Source organism: Aquarana catesbeiana, linkage group LG05, assembly GCF_042186555.1.
Source record: "Aquarana catesbeiana isolate 2022-GZ linkage group LG05, ASM4218655v1, whole genome shotgun sequence".
NCBI classification, from domain to species: domain Eukaryota; kingdom Metazoa; phylum Chordata; class Amphibia; order Anura; family Ranidae; genus Aquarana; species Aquarana catesbeiana.
The window spans coordinates 650,625,764-650,643,840 of record NC_133328.1 but is presented as its reverse complement, the minus strand read 5'-3'; the positions used below and the strand labels follow the sequence as shown (position 1 = coordinate 650,643,840).

General features: G+C 45.2%; 2 protein-coding genes across 2 annotated transcripts in view; one reads left to right on the top strand and one right to left on the bottom strand.

Annotated features, from left to right (window-relative positions):
• The window catches only part of LOC141145686 (retinoic acid receptor responder protein 2-like), a 93,074-nt gene that overhangs the window by 37,199 nt on the left and 37,798 nt on the right, over nt 1-18,077 (bottom strand). The gene's annotated exons all lie outside the window — the stretch shown is intronic.
• Nucleotides 1,649-18,077, top strand: part of LOC141146200 (retinoic acid receptor responder protein 2-like) — a 48,346-nt gene continuing 31,917 nt past the window's right edge. Inside the window, exon 1 of the mRNA XM_073632930.1 lies at nt 1,649-1,856. Within this exon, the coding sequence (XP_073489031.1) occupies nt 1,668-1,856 (189 nt within the window). The 5' untranslated portion in view covers nt 1,649-1,667. The remainder of the gene's footprint in view (nt 1,857-18,077) is intronic.

Below are 18,077 nucleotides of genomic sequence, written 5' to 3'. Positions count from 1 at the left end.
CTTATGTGTTTGTTCTTATATGTGTGTTCTTATATGTGTGTTTATATGTGTGTTCTTATATGTGTGTTCATGTATGTGTTTGCATGTGTTTATGTGTGTATTTATATATGTATATGTGTGTGTATATTATGTGTGTGTTTATCTATGTGTGTGTGTGTTTAGATGCAGTGAAGGCATGTGCATTAAGGGCGCACGGGCCGCCCCCTCTTTCCAGCCACCCCCCTCTATCACCAATAGATAGATTCATGCATTGCATGAACCTATCTATGGCCGCCGCTGCCACCCTAAATTCAGGCGCCCAGCCCCTTTTTGGGCGCAGGGAACCTGAATTACAGCGGCGGGGGGGGGGGGGGGGTGTGTTTTTGAACCACCAGATTAGAGCCATAGGCTCTAATAGGCATCAAAAAAGGTGACCTCACAGGCCACTCAGCTGTGTTAGAAAAGCAAATGACTATTCGCTTTCCTAACACTAAACTGCCTCTCCACCAATCAGGTGCTCGGGTCTGTTACCCGTCACCTGATTGGCTGAAACGACAGGCGGAGCTATTGGACGCCTATCAGGAGGAGAGGACGGGAGATGTGGACAGCAGGAGACGCATGGAGGACCCCACTCGTCGCAGTCACCCGCTGCCCCACCAAGACAGGGTAAGTACCGATGAGCAGTCGGGGGTCACACTGGGGGCATTCAAGGGCACACTGGCAGCATTTGATGGGCACAGTGGCAGCATTTGATGGGCACAGTGGCTGCATTTGATGGCACACTGGCAGCATTTAAGTGGCACACTAGCAGCATTTGATGATTTTTTTTCAAAAAATGTTTGCGCCCCCCCAAAAACTTTTGAGTACCAGCTGCCACTGTTTAGATGTATGTATGCACATTTTATGTATGTACGTTTAATCCTGACACCCTATATGTGTACAATCAGGACTGATTTTTTTTTTCTTGCTCGTTCAAAGTACCAGCAACAAAATGCTGTTCCTCTGAAAAGCGATCCATGCTCAGATCACTTTTCAGAGGCATTTGACAGCCGGTAAAGAGGCAATATGTTGCCTCCTGACCACCTGTTTTAACCCCTTAAAGTGATTGTAAAGGTTTTTTTTTTTTAAATAACAAACATGTCATACCTTCATTGTGCAGTTAGTTTTGCACAGAGTGGCCCCGAACACCGACTTCTGGGGTCCCACGGCGGCTCTCGCGGCTCCTCCTCTTATCAGACATCCCCCTAGGAAAAGCGCTGTCCAGGGGTCAGGGGGGCCCTTCATGATTTCTTGCATCGGGGCCCTGAAGGTTTTAGTTACGCCACTGCGTCCCAGGACAAATAAATTGGGTGTATGGATATATAAATGAAGGGATGGGTGCACCGGCCACATTCTATTTTGTTACTATGTATCATTATTATTATCCTCCATCTCTCTCGGGTCCCCCGTCCGCCGTCCTCTCTGCTCAGATTTCACCTGTCAATCACCAGTCAGTCCTCGGTGACGGATTTGTCGTGTCGGCACTCGTCGGCATTCCTGAATCAATATTTTGGACAGACGTCCCTCCCGGGATCCTCCCCAGCTCTCAGCACTTGGAAAGTTCTGGATTTGGTGTGTTTTGTGGTTCTGAGTGAGACTCTCCAATCCTCCGTCCTCCACACACAGATCTGTCCCCTCAGAGGACCGCCATGTCGCCGTCCGCCGTCTCCTGGGGTCTTCTCTCCGCTCTGCTGGTCCTGAGTGTCCGGGGAGACGTCCCGGAGGAAATGTCCAACATCCAGAGCAAGGCGGTGCAGCTGGTGATGGAGAACCTTCATAAGAAGAATAATATCAGGAACGGGTTCAGGATGACCTCCGTACTGCAGGAGAGCGAGCAGGTAAGAAATCATCATTATCACTTCTATTTCTGTTTACACTCCAAAGTATTTGTAAGATTTCATGGCTGTCCCATCATCGCTTGTCCTGTGACCCCCAGTCCCATCATCGCCTGTCCTGTGACCCCCAGTCCCATCATCGCCTGTCCTGTGACCCCCAGTCCCATCATCGCCTGTCCTGTGAACCTCAATCCCATCATCACCGGTCCTGTGACCCCCAGTCCCATCATCGCCTGTCCTGTGACCCCCAGTCCCATCATCGCCTGTCCTGTGACCCCCAGTCCCATCATCGCCTGTCCTGTGACCCCCAGTCCCATCATCGCCTGTCCTGTGACCCCCAGTCCCATCATCGCCTGTCCTGTGACCCCCAGTCCCATCATCGCCTGTCCTGTGACCCCCAGTCCCATCATCGCCTGTCCTGTGACCCCCAGTCCTATAATTTCCTGTCCTGTGACCCCCAGTCCCCTCATTTTCTGCCCTGTGACCCCCAGTCCCATCATTGCCTGTCCTGGTGACCCCCTGTCCCCTCACTCCCTGTCTTGTGACCCCCAGTCCCATCATCCCCTGTCTTGTGACCCCCAGTCCCATCATCGCCTGTCCTCTGACCCCTAGTCCCCTCATTTTCTGCCCTGTGTACCCCAGTCCTATTATTGCCTGTCCTGTGACCCCCAGTCCCCTCATTTCCTGTCCTGTGACCCCCAGTCCCCTCATTGCCTGTCCATTGACCCCCAGTCTCATCATTGCCTGTCCTGTGACCCCCCAGTGAATGAAGGAAGAAACTGGCTGCACACCGACAAGATTGAAGTCCATTTATTGAATATTCCATGCAAACAATGACACCAGGGTTGCAGCGGCCGGGACAGAGGTGGACTAGTTTTGCACAGCTATACAGGACTTCAATCACGTCAGTGTGCAGCCAATTTCTTCCTTCATTCAGTCTTCTGTGGCAGGGGATGCAGGGCTTGCACCCGTGTGAGGAGTCCTACATTATTGTGTCTGGAGTCTCTCACCTGGAGCGACAATTTTCCTTTGCTGTCTACTGTGACCCCCAGTCATCTCATTTCCTGTCCTGGTGACCCCCAGTCCCCTCATTTCCTACCCTTTGACCCCCAGTCCTCCTATTTCCTGTCCTGCTGACCCTACGGTTGCCACCTCATCCCTTTAAAACCAAACACATATAGTGCCTTGCAAAAGTATTCACCCCCCTGGGCATTTTTCGTGTTTTGTTGCCTCACATCCTGGAATTAACATGGATTGTTTGAGGATTTGCATCATTTCATTTACAGAACACGCCCACAACTTTGAAGATGTTTTTTTTTTTTTTTTTTTATTGTAAAGCAAACAACAAATAGGACAAAATAACAGAAAAAGTCAATGTGCATAACTATTCAACCCCCTAAAGTCAATACTTTGTAGAGCCACCTTTTGCGGCTATCACAGCTCCAAGTCTCTTTGGATAAGTCTCTATGACTTGCCACATCTCACCACGGGGATTTTTGCCCATTCCTCCTTGCAAAACTGCTCCAGCTCCTTCAAGTTGGATGGTTTGCGCTTGTGAACTAATAATCTTTAAGTCTGACCACAGATTTTCTATTGGATTGAGGTCTGGGCTTTGACTAGGCCATTCCAACACTTTTCCACGTTTCCCTTTAAACCACTCAAGTGTTGCTTTAGCAGTGTGTTTGGGGTCATTGTCCTGCTGGAAGGTGAACCTCCGTCCTAGCCTCAAATCACACACAGAGTGCTACAGGTTTTGCTCAAGAATATCCCTGTATTTAGCACCATCCATCTTTCCCTCAACTCTGACCAGTTTCCCAGTCCCGACTGTTCTTTGGGTGATGTGATGTGTTGAGTTTGCGCCAGACTTTGCGTTTTCTTTGATGGCCAAAAAGTTCAGTTTTAGTCTCATCAGACCAGAGCACCTTCCTCCATACATTTTGGGAGTCTCCCACATGCCTTTTCGCAAACTCAAAAACGTGCCATTTTGTTTTTTGGTGAAAGTAATGGCTTTCTTCTGGCCACTCTGCCATAAAGCCCAACTCTATGGAGCGTACGGCTTATTGTGGTCCTATGTACAGATACTCCAGTCTCTGCTGTGGAACTCTGCAGCTCCTCCAGAGTTACCTTAGGTCTCTGTGCTCCTCTCTGATTAATGCCCTCCTTGCCCGGTCCGTGAGTTTTGGTGTGCGGCCGTCTCTTGGCAGGTTTGCTGTTGTGCCATGTTCTTTCCATTTGGTTATGATAGATTTGATGGGGCTCCTAGGGATCATCAAAGATTTGGATATTTTTTTATAACCTAACCCTGACTTGTACTTCTCACCAACATTGTCCCTTCCTTGTTTGGAGAGTTCCTTGGTCTTCATGGCAGTGTTTGGTTAGTGGTGCCTCTTACTTAGGTGTTACCGCCTCTGGGGCCTTTCACAAAGGTGTGTCTATGTAATGACAGGTCATGTGACACTTAGATTGCACACAGGTGGACATCATTTCACTAATTATGTGACTTCTGAAGGTAATTGGTGGCACCAGACCTTTTAGGGGTTTCATAACAAAGGGGGTGAATACATACGCACATGCCAATTATCATTTTTTTATTCCTGAAAAATAGTTTATGTATATATTTTTCTAATTTTACTTCACCAACTTAGACTATTGTGTTCTGATCCATCACATATAATTCAGATTAAAAAAACATTGAACTAAAGGCTGTAATGTAACAAAAAAGGTAAAAAGCCAAGGGGGTGAATACTTTTGCAAGGCACTGTAACAATTACATGGGTTCTGAGGCTGAATAAGGTGGTCATTAAACTCACTTGGTGCCTTATCTGCATTAAATTAGCCTCAGACCCTGTGTAATTCATATATGTTCAGTTTTAAAGGGGTGAGGTGGCAACCCTAGGTGACTCCCAGTCCCCTCATTTCCTTTGCTGTGACCCCCAGTCCCTTTATTTCCTGTCCTGGTGACCCTCAGTCCCCTCATTTCCTGTCCCGGTGACCCCTTGCTACCTCAATTCCTGCCCTGGTGACCCTGTTTCCCTATTTAATGGTCCTGGTGGCCCATTTTCCCTAATTTCCTGCCCTAGTGACCCCCTGTTTCCCTATATCATTGTCCTGGTGGCCCCCGTTTCCACATACCCTGTCCTGGTGATCCCTGCTACCTCATTTATTTCCTGCCCAGATGTCTCCTGGTCTCCTCATTTCATGTTCTGGAACCTTTCCCCTAATTTCCTTTCATGGAGACCCCTACTCCTTTAATCTCTTGTCCTGGAGATCTCTAGTCCCTTTTTTCTTGCCCTGGTGACCCGCATTCACTCATTTTTTGTTCAGGTGACCCCGAGTTCCCTCATTTCCTATCGTGGAGATCTTCTCATTTCCTGTTAAAGTTCCCCCAGTCTCTTTACTTTCTAAAAAAACAAAACTCTGGTTGGTGTTTCTTCTTTACCATGATCAACAGGAGCGTGTCACCGGTGAAGGCAGCTCACAGGTCAGGAAGGGTCACAGATCACCGGTGAAGGCACCTCACAGGTCACTGGTGAAGGCAGCTCACAGGTCAGGGTGGGTCACAGGTCACTGGTGAAGGCAGCTCACAGGTCAGGAAGGGTCACAGGTCACTAGTGAAGGCATCTCACAGGTCAGGAAGGGTCACAGGTCCCTGGTGAAGGCAGCTTACAGGTGAGGGCAGGTCACCGGTAAAAGCAGCTTACGGGTCAGGGTGGGTCACAGGTCATTGGTGAAGGCAGCTCACAGGCCAGGGCAGGCCACAGGTCACCAGTGAAGGCAGCTCAGGGGTCAGGGCCGTTCACAGGTCACCGGTAAAGACAGCTCACGGGTCACAGGTCACCAGGGAAGGCAGCTCAAAGGTTAGGGAGGGTCACAGGTCACTGGTGAAGGCAGCTCATGCGTCAGGGTGGGTCACAGGTCACCGGTAAAGGCAGCTCAGGGGTCACCGGTGAAGGCAGCTCACAGGTTAGGGTGGGTCACAAGTCACTGGTGAAGGCAGCTCACAGGTGAGGTCACAGGTCACTGGTGAAGGCATCTCACAGGTCAGGAAGGGTCACAGGTCACCAGTGAAGGCATCTCACAGGTCAGGGTGGGTCACAGGTCACGGGTGAAGGCAGCTCACAGGTCAAGGTGGGTCACAGGTCACCAGTGAAGGCATCTCAGAGGTAAGGTCATGTCACAGGTCACCAGTGAAGGCACCTCAAAGGTCAGGAAGGATCACAGATCACCGGTGAAGGCATCTCATAGGTCCAGGGACAACGGGGGCGATTGCTCCTCACACATTATACCTGGTGACAGGTTCTCTTTATGGCACTTGTCATCTAAGCCCACCTCATGGGCATAGCTGGAATTCACAAATGGTTAAAGCCATGTGATTGGTTGTCTGAACGATGGATCTGTATGATGAATTCCAATAGTTAGCCAATTATAAATGAGGGGTTTAGAGGCCATATTTTTATCTGTATATCCCCGAGTGAGGAAGAGGGAGGCTGGAGGACAGGGTGGGGTCTAATACAGGGGGCCAACGCACCCCTACACTGCTGATATCCCAAGGAAGGAGAGACAAAAACCAAAGGACCGGGTGGGAACCAATACAGGAGACCGACCAACGCCTACACTGCTGCAATCTGAAGAGGAAAGATAGGGGGGACCAAAGAACAAGCTTGGGGTCTAATACAGGGGGCCAACTCACCCCTACACTGCCACCATCCGAGAGAGCAAGATAGAGAGGGGAACCAAAGGACAGGGTGGGGTCCAATAGAGTGACCAGCCAACATCTACACTGCTGAGATCTGAAAAGTGGAAGGAGAAAGGGGGACCAAGGAACAAGGTGGGGATCTAATATTGGGGACCAACCAACCTCTATACTGCCGCTATCCTAAGAGAGTAGACAGAGAAGGGAACAAAATGACAGAGTGGGGTTCAATACACGGGGCCAACCCAATCGTACACTGACACCATCCTAAGGGAGATGAGGCATAGGGGGGCAAATTAAAGGGTGGGGGTCAAATGCAGAGGGCCAACCTCCTGCTAACATCCAAAGGGGGAAGAGACAAAGGGGTACCAAAAGATAGGGTGATGTCCAGTACAGGGGGCTAACTCACCCCTATACTGCAACCATCCTAGAGGAGATGATAGAGAGGGGATCCAAAAGACAATGTAGGGGTCCAATACCGCAGCCAACCAACCTCTACACTGCTGCAAACTGAAAAAAGAAAAAACAAAGGGGGGACCAAAGGACAAGGTGGGAGTCTAATACTGGGGACCAACAAACCCCTACACTGCCACAAAGTACAGAGTGGGGGTCTAATACAGGGGAGGGACCAACCCAACCTTACACTGACAACATTTGAAGGGAGAAGAGAGAGAAGGGGACCACTATAGGGCTTCAACCTGCCCCTACACTGCCACCATCTGAGGGAGAAGACAGAGAGGGACTAAATGACAGGGAGGGGTCCAATACAGGGGACCAACTCATCCCTACACTGACCCCCATCCAAATGGAGAAGAGACCGGGAGGGACCAGGGGACATGGCAGGGGCCCCCACACTGCCTCCATCTGAAGAAAGAAGAGGCTGGGTTTAGACTGTATAGACATCCTTGAAAAATCAGATTTTGTTCCAAGAAATGTGAAAATATCTCCCCTCTTCTGGAGGATCAGGGGTTAATCAGAGCTGACAGAACAGTTTGTGTTTTCCTGTGCATGGTCCTCTTCTTGTGTGGGGATCCTAGTAAAAGGTCCCTCAGGCACAATCCAGGAAGCCTACAACAAATGACACCATTAAACCGTCCGCCGGGAGCGATCTCCGAATATCTCCAGGTGTGAGTACATATCTGAAGGATTACAGCGAATACTAAGAGGAACAAAGAACTTCTTATTCTGTCTGCTCAGGACCCCGATATATAGGACCAATCACAGCACTGCTCAGGACACCGATATATAGGACCAATCACAGCACTGCTCAGGACACCGATATATACTTATGTACATGGGAGGAGCCTGTGATACTTGTGTACATGGGAGGAGCCTGTGATACTTGTGTACATGGGAGGTGCCTGTGATACTTGTGTACATGGGAGGAGCCTGTGATACTTATGTACATGGGAGGAGCCTGTGATAGTTATGTACATGGGAGGAGCCTGTGATACTTATGTACATGGGAGGAGCCTGTGATACTTATGTACATGGGAGGAGCCTGTGATACTTATGTACATGGGAGGAGCCTGTGATAGTTATGTACATGGGAGGAGCCTGTGATACTTATGTACATGGGAGGAGCCTGTGATACTTATGTACATGGGAGGAGTCTGTGATACTTATGTACATGGGAGGAGCCTGTGATACTTATGTACATGGGAGGAGCCTGTGATACTTATGTACATGGGAGGAGTTTGTGATACTTATGTACATGGGAGGAGCCTGTGATATTTATGTACATGGGAGGAGCCTGTGATATTTATGTACATGGGAGGAGTCTGAGATACTTATGTACGTGGGAGGAGCCTGTGATACTTATGTACATGGGAGGAGCCGGTGATACTTATGTACATGGGAGGAGCCTGTGATACTTGTGTACATGGGAGGAGCCTGTGATACTTATGTACATGGGAGGAGCCTGTGATAGTTATGTACATGGGAGGAGCCTGTGATACTTATGTACATGGGAGGAGCCGGTGATACTTATGTACATGGGAGGAGCCTGTGATACTTGTGTACATGGGAGGAGCCTGTGATACTTATGTACATGGGAGGAGCCTGTGATACTTATGTACATGGGAGGAGCCTGTGATACTTATGTACATGGGTGGAGCCTGTGATACTGATGTACATGGGAGGAGTCTGAGATACTTATGTACATGGGAGGAGCCTGTGATACTTATGTACATGGGAGGAGTCTGAGATATTTATGTACATGGGAGGAGTCTGAGATACTTATATACATGGGATTTTTTTTTTTTATAAATTTGCAAAGATTTCAAACAAACTTCTCTCACGTTGTCATTGTGGGGGATGTTTGTAGAATTTTGAGGAAAATAATTAATTTAATCCATTTTGGAATAAGGATGTAACATAACAAATTGTGGACAAAGTGTAGCGCTGTGAATACTTTCCTGAATGCACTGTATGGGCCCAATCACAGCACTGTGTTGTATTAAATTATAACTAAAGGCAACACTTTTTTCTTTTAGTTTTGGCTGGAGTGGAGAGGTATGAGAACCCCTGTCAGGTGTTTATTGCTGTCTTAGGTATTTTCAGCCTCTCTATTTGTCCTGTTTAATGTTATCACTGGGAGGGAAAGAAAATGACACATTTTGGGTTGTCACCAGAACAGGAATAGAGGGGAAATCTTCCGATGGGGACACTAGTTCTGGTGACAGCTCAGGATTCCCTCACTTTAGAGTGATTTCCTCTCACTTCCTGTGCTGCCCGTCTTCCCAACGATCTCTTCGGACTACAGAACACCTCCCTCCTTCGTGACTGAGGTGACTAGAGGAGGAGGTGTTGTTCTGTCACCCTGACCAAAGGTGACAACACTGCCCCTCAAGCGATACAATACAGTGAGCGTTGTCACCGCAGGACAGGAAGTGTGTTACTGGCGGGATCACCAGGAGAGGAGAAAAAAAAAAAAGAAAAAAGTAATGCAGCCGTCACATCCAGGACTGGGTGTGCTGGAACACAGATTTCGATTTTTGGGTTTAGATATCATTTAAATACTTATTTGTGATTGGAACTTTAATGTAAAGGTAACTTTTGTGATATAGATTCTTCTACCGCCGCCCTTATTTCAGCTCTGCCTCCCGTTTAAATTGTAAGCTCCCGTGGCCAAGGAACCGACCCTCTCGTCTTGCCTTGGACTGTATTTTGTAAAAGCATTGCAGAAACTGTTGTCACTGACAATAAATCCTGAATAACAACAATAATAACAATAATGATGATATTACAATAGTAAGATTTTTTTTTTTATTGATTTTACGAGAAGACATTACAACACAATAACTGCATGTCAAAAACAAGGAAATACAGTCTGTGAAATACAAGCAAAATATAACCAAAGACACATGTGGTCTATACAGCATATACTAAGAATAATAATATAGGTGGGGCGTGGCCTGGCTCAGGATGTGAGCGGACGTGTTCCTGTGTAGCTCCGGTCTCTCCCTATACAATCCTGCTCCATCCTGATCATCCATCGTCAGCACCTGATTTCTTTCCAGCCTAATCCCTTCAGGTGTGTCTTGTGCATCATTGAGAGGCATTTTGGTTGATGGGAAAGCGGCGTACGAAGAAACAGCCTCCGGTAAAGATGAGCATCGCTACACGCTCCTGCCAAGATGGCCGCCGCCATACTGTCCACGGGCCTAGCTCATCCCCAGCCTCCACTCCGGATCTCTTCGGTGATGGCCTGGACGGATCCCCACCACCCTCCCCAGAGATTCCGGACCCTGCAGCCATTCCTTCGGTACCGACCCCGGGCCCGGCGGTCGTGGATGGCGCCAAGGAACCTACCCTGGCAGATGTCCTGGCCATTATCAAGGTAAACCATGCAGATCTGGTGGGGAAGATGGATGGGCTTAAGATAGACTTAACTATTATGCGACAAGATGTGCACAAGCTGCGTGGCCGGGTTACCGAGACTGAACAACGTATCAGTAATTTGGAAGACACTATTGCTCCCATTTTACCCAGAATCAATACATATGGGGGAAAGATTACAACTTTGGAGGATAAGGTCGACGACCTTGAAAACCGCCTACGCAGGAACAACCTGCGCCTGGTTGGACTTCCGGAGCGGGTGGAGGGGTCTGACCCTGTAGCCTTCCTAGAGAGCTGGCTTGAACAAGAGTTTGGCCGAGAACAGTTATCCCCCTGTTTTGTGATCGAGAGGGCCCACCGAGTCCCCGGGCGCCCCCTACCAGAAGGTCACCCCCCACGTACGATGGTGATTCGTCTCCTTAATTACAGAGACCGCGACTCCATCTTGGGGGCCGCCAGGCGGAAAGGAAGTCTCCGCATTAATAATGCAGTGGTGTCACTCTTTCCAGACTACTCCGCGACAGTTCGCAACCGTAGAGCCAGCTATCAACGGATCAAGCAGAAACTTCGGGAACAAGATATTCAGTATTCCATGCTTTTTCCTGCCACCCTTCGGGTCACATATCAAGGGAAAGCTCATTTCTTTCAATCCCCACAAGATGCCATGTCTTGGTGGGAAGCAATACCCCGCCCTCCCAAGCCTCCTGCATGAAGCGGATCCCCACATTATGATGGCTCCACAGCTTTAACAGAAGTTTCTTCTCCTCTTTGGGATCCCCTTGCCTGCATTATAATTTTTTTTTTCTTTCCCCTTCTCCCCCTTTTTTGCTATATTGGTTATGATGGGCAATTTTTTCCGTTTCGGTACGGACATGTGCTGACCTTGGAGGATCCTACTTGTCTCCGGAGGGAGAGTACCAAGCCTCGGTTTATAACCGGGCCCGAGCTGCCTTGGGGCTCAGTCCCCTTATTTTATTTCCTTTTGAAACAATATAATTGACTAATGACTTTTTTTGTGGCCTTTGAGCTTATATTTTTTTCCTGCCTCCTATTCCGGGCCATGCGCCCCAGGCACGATACAAGTTTAGGGTATAGGCCCACTCCCCTTTTTTGGAGCTGGGCAGGGGAATTAATACCCCTGTTGGGTATTGAATGTGACAATGTCTGTTGTTGTATGGTTGTATGTATGATGTATGTATGGTTGAATGAATGTCTGGCACTGCGACCCTTAATTGTATATGTGGCCGTGACCGGGGGAGGGATTCTTCTTCAGACCCCTCCTGACCTGTATGCACCCATGCTATCAACTCCATGTCTGACGTAACTGTTTGCTCGTGGAATGTCCGCGGGTTGAATTCTAAATTTAAAAGAGCATCCATCTTTGCGGCCCTGAAACTTAGTAAACCACATATCCTGTGTCTTCAGGAGACTCATTTAATGGGGGCCAAGGTGATGGCGCTCAAAAAACACTGGGTAGCCAACCATTATCACTCTACCTACTCAAATTATGCCCAGGGCGTAGCCATATTAATCCGTAAGGGATTGCCCTTCGTGTGTCACCAAGTTGTCCTAGATCCCAAGGGGCAGTATGTTATTTTACATGTATCGATACATGACACACCCCTTATTCTGGTGGCGGTTTATTTCCCCCCTCCGGTCACGGCTGCGATGTTTTCTGGTCTTGATATTCAGTTTGCAAATCTGCCTAGCTGTCCTATGCTTATCCTTGGGGATTTCAACTCGGTCTTGCAACCTGACCTAGATAGATTAAAACCTTTGAAGTCCGACTCCGGGTTGCTCCGTGCGTGGTGTAATACCTATGGATATGTGGATTTGTGGCGCTGGAAATTTCCAGAGGCCAAAGTGTACTCCTGCCAGTCTAGGTCCTATGCAGCCCTTTCCAGAATTGATTTTGCTCTCGCCACGAAGGATTTCTTACCAGTTGTTCAATCCATAGCGTATCTCCCCCAGACGGAATCTGACCATTCTATGATACAGGTGGATTTGACTATGGGCCATAGACCCGGGTTTCGAACTTGGAGACTCAGCCCTCTCTGGATCTCTTCTCCGGAGATAGCTGAGGGCATCCCGACTGACATAACTATTTATTGGTCTCTTAATACTGACTCTGCTCCTGTGGGTCCTGTTTGGGATGCCTTTAAGGCCGTTGTAACAGACTCACCCGAGACAGAGGCTATTGGAGGGGACTGAACGCTAGCCTGTTGCCTTTTGATTATGGTCCCTGGATTTTCAATGGAACGGTGCTCTTTGTGGGGTGAATTGGAGGTCCGGTCTGAACTGTATTAATCGGACTCAGTCGTGTATATATGTATATATTGTTGGTTGTTTGATTCTGTTGGGGACTCCTTACTGTAGATTTGTGTCCCTGAAGAGGGGGGGGGGGGTTCCTCCAGCAGCCCCCTGCTGATAAGACTGATTCATTCTGTTGGGACACATCCTGTGAGGAGATGCTGGTGTCATCAACCTGTGTTTTATGTTAATTGAATGAGCTAATGACATTGTCCTCTATACAATGTAGGAGACGGGACGACTGCCATTGTGTTGATATAACTGTGTGAAGCTCGGTGACCACAAGTCTGGGCGAAAGGTCATGTCTCAGCCACCTAGGCTGTATAAAGGATTAGATAATTAGCTCATGTTAATTAGGTTACGTTTGTATTGTTAGAGTAATCCTCTCCTGTGTATATAAGACTGTATTCTGGTTCTGAATAAAGTGCGTTCTTAGTAGCAACAAGCAAGTGTCGCCTTGTTTGTGCTCAGAGAGGTTGGGCTATCTGTATACAGACTGGGAGGAAGTGGTATATGACAGAAGCACTCAAGCGGAGTGTGGGGCGTTCCGTGACAGCCGTGGTAAGGGGTTCCTATATTTCTAGAATCAAGAGCTACAGATCTGCCGGGAGGAGGACACAAGATGAGCTTCGGAGGGTTTTGGAGGAGGCTCGAGCCCGTCATGCGGGCGCCCCCTCCTCTGAAACCAGAGGCGTGCTGACTGAGGCCCACCGGGCGCTGCAGTTGCACTTGGTGGACTTGACCAGGAAGCAGCAGTTGTACCTCTCAGCTCGTATACATGAACATGGTGGGAAAAATGGCAGACTCCTGGCATATCTTGCCAGGGAACCACGATTGCTGCAATTCACTTACCTGACGGATCGATTACATCCAACGCATTGACTATTAATAAAACCTTCGCGGACTTCTATGCCACACTATATAAGGGCACGGAAATCCCTCCGGAGACAGACTTTATGGGCTTCTTTGAATCCCTTGACCTCCCGGCACTCAACACCTCCCAGCAGTCCCTCCTAGATAAACCCATCACGCTGGAGGAGGTCACCAAGGCCATAAGCCTCCTTCTCTCTAATAAAGCTCCGGGCCTGGATGGGCTTCCCTCGGAGTGGTACCAAGCGCATGCAGAGGCGCTGGCTCCTAGGCTCCTCAAATTGTTTCAAGACTCCCTTAAGTTAGGGAAGCTTCCTGAATCCTTAAACGAAGCACTTATTGTGGTTATACCCAAACCCGGTAAGGATAGTAAACATTGCGGATCCTACAGACCTATTTCACTTCTGAATGGTGATGTAAAGATCTTAGCAAAAATTCTCGCCCTTAGACTCCAGTCTGTCATCCTCGCCCTTATACCACCAGATCAATCCGGTTTCATGCCTGGCAGGAGTACATTTGATAATATCCGAAGGTTGTACCTACATGTTCATGAGGCGGCACGTGCGGGGCGACCTGGGCTAGTTCTGTCCCTAGATATACTAAAAGCTTTTGATACTGTGAGTTGGCCTTTTTTATGGGAAGCTATGGCACGGATGGGCATTGGCCCAACCTTTATTCACTGGGTCCGCTTACTATATGCAGACCCAAGAGCTAGGGTTCGTACAAACATGGATATCTCTGCACCATTTTCCTTAGGACAGGGTACTCGGCAGGGGTGCCCTCTCTCTCCCCTGCTGTTCGCAATAGCCATTGAGCCATTGGCTCTGGCTGTGCGGCAGACGGCCGAGATTGGGGGCATCCGCTCGGGCCCGTTGGAGGAAAAAATCTCCTTATACGCAGATGATGCCCTGGTATATCTAGACGGAAGGGAAAGCTCTTTTACTAAACTAATGCAGGTGGTGGAGGAGTTTGGTGCAGTCTCAGGACTCCGAGTGGGCTGGGAAAAATCGCAGGCCTTGGCTATCGGTCCCCCTTCCCCTTACAACTATCTACAGAGGTCATGCATTCAACTGACGCCCTCCCTTAAGTACCTTGGTATCCAGATACATACTGACCTTTCTAGGTATGAGGAACTTAATGTCACCCCTATAGTCCAACAGATGACGGAAAAATTCCATACCTGGTCGTCATTGCCCCTTAATTTAATTGGTCGCATAAACATATTTAAAATGATTTTTCTACCAAAATTTCTCTATAGCTTTAGGGCCTCCCCGGTTTTCCTTACCAAAAAATTATTTGCAAAACCTGACTCTGCCCTGTTTACTTTCATTTGGAATGGTAGCCAACCTCGTATAGCCAAATCATCATTACAAGTGGCCAAGCCTGTGGGCGGATTGGCTTGCCCAAATTTAAGGAACTATTTTCTCGCTTCCCAGCTCACTTATATCCATGATTGGTTGCACTCTGATCCCCAAACTCCGTCCACGGCTCTTCTATTATCTTTATTTGCATCCCCTACCTCCTTGAAAGACGAACTACATAGGTCAAAAAAAACGGGTGGTTCCAGATTTTCTCCCGTTGAGGTTTGCTTTATGGCCTGGAGGGAAGGGGGAAAGATACTGACACAATCCCAAGTCGATATTTCGCCACAGACTCCTCTGTGGCGGAACCCGAATATTCCTGAGCTCTACGGTCATCCAGATTCGGCGTGGTGGGCCCGTTTTGGGATCACACACCTCTCACATATTTTTGAGGACAATATACTACTGCCCTTTGAATCCATTAGATTTAAATATGGCATTGCAAACAAATTCTTCTTCAAATACCTTTTATTGCGACATGCCCTCAAGACACAATTTGGCTCATTGACCATAGAGCTCAAGGAACCCTCCATGGAGGACCTTCTGTCATTTCCAGAGATAAACAAACTTGTGACGACCTTTTATGGGCGCCTTCAGGTGATGGGCGTGGATTCTTTTCAGAACTCTCAATGTAAATGGAAAAGGATTATGCCTGAGCTTTCTGAAGAGGACTGGGAGGAGGCAGTGGAAATATGCTTTCAGGATATCATCAGTACAGCTGATGTCCTGATACAATTTAAGTTTATACATCACTTACATTATACACCCGCTAGTTTGGTTGCAATGGGACTGGGTCAAGATATTGCATGCGCTAGATGTAAAAGGATTGCTGCTGATTTCTTTCATATGTTTTGGACATGTCCTGGACTTACAGCATTCTGGAAAGATGTTTTTTCCTATTTCAACCGTAAGCTACATATACCGCTGCCGCAAACTCCAGAGGTCGGACTTCTGGGAGTACTAAATGATAGTGTTCCTCGTACTCACACTAGGATGTTGATACGTATTTTATTGTTTTATGCACGTAAGACAATTTTACTGCATTGGAAAGATACTGAACCCCCTTCAGCCCAAGCCTTCTTCCGTATTGTTCATGGGACTCTCCCAAAATTTAAGTTGATATACAAGAGTAGGGCATGCCCTAGGAAGTTCACCAGGATCTGGCAGCCATGGCTGGATGTTTCGAGGGACTTCTGGGGAGATGTCCTCTCCTCGCAGTTATCTCAGTGAGGAGGCGAGGAGATGTGTTCTTAGCAAACATTATTTGACATATATCTTAATGTGGATGGAAATTTGTATACATTCTGGTGAGAGTTTATTCCACAAGGCGTGCCGGAATTATGCTGTATTACTGGTGGTCGTGGGTGACAGGTGTGTGTATGGGTGTGTGTATGAATGGTGTGACTTTGTTCTGGTTGGGGTATTACTGTTTCTTACAGCTGTACTACTTCATGATTTATACTATATCTTCATGGAGCTAAATACCTATGACATACATGTATGTAGAGCAGTCTGTATTCTTGGTTCTTTTATTATTTCATCTTTTTTGTATTATTTTCATTGTAAAAATCCAAAAATAAACACCTTTAAAAAAAAAAGAATAATAATATAATAATAATAATGAATAATAACAATAATAATAATTATAATAATAATATTAATAATAACAATAATAATAATGATACAAATAATTATAATAGAAATATTTTTTTGTAAATAATTTTTATTGATTTTACTAGAAGACATTACAGCACAGTAACTGCATATCAAAAACAACGAAATACAGTCAGAAAAATACAAGCAAAATATAACCAACAACACATGTGGCCTATACAGCATATACTAAGGATAATAATATTATAAAAATGAATAATACGAATAATAATAACAATAATAATAATAATAATAATAATAATAATACAAATAATTATAATAGAAATATTTTTTTTTTAAATAATTTTTATTGATTTTACGAGAAGACATTACAACACAATAACTGCATGTCAAAAACAACTAAATACAACGAAATACAAGCAAAATATAACCAATGACACATGCAGCCTATACAGCATATAATATTTATAATAATAATGATGAAGATGATGATAATAGTGAAATTAATAGTAATGATAATGATAATAATAATAACAATAATAATAACAATAGTAATAATACAAATAATTATAATAGTAATATTTTATAATAATAATATAAATAATAATAATAACAACAATAATAACAATAACAATGATACAAATAATTATAACAATAATAATGATACAAATTATAATAGTAATTTTTGGGGGAAATGTATTATTTATTCTCTTTTTAGAAGGCATTACAACACAGTAAGTGCGTCAAAAACAACTAAATACAGTTATAAAAGCAAAATATAACCAGTGACACATGTGGACTATACAGCATATACTATTAATGATGATAATAATGATATTAATAGTAATAATAATGATAATAATGATAATGATGATGATAATAATAATAAATATGATGATAATAATAATGATTAATAATAACAATAATAATAAACATTGAAAAGTAATTGCAGAAAAGAAACAATTGGTCTATCGAGTCTGCCCATTTAAAAAAAAAAAAAAAAAGTATAGATTTATGTTTATCCCAAGCATGTTTGAAGCCATTTACTGTTGAATAATAATATTAATAATAATGATGATGATGATGATAATAAATATAACAATAAATGATAATAATAATAATAATAATAATAATAATAATAATAATAATAATGATGATGATAATAGATATAACAATAAATAATAATAATAATAATAATAATAATAATGATGATGATAATAAATATAACAATAAATAATAATAATAATAATAATAATAATAATAATAATAATAAATATAACAATAAATAATAATAATAATAATGATAATAATAATAATAATAATAATAATAATAATAATAATAATAATAATGATAATAAATATAACAATAAATAATAATAATAATAATAATAATAATAATAAATATAACAATAAATAATAATAATAATAATAATGATGATAATAAATATAACAATACTACTGATAATATTGTGTTCATCCTCTGGAATCCTGCTGACTGCTCATCCTTATCGGAGGTCTCCACCTGCTGTCCAGAAT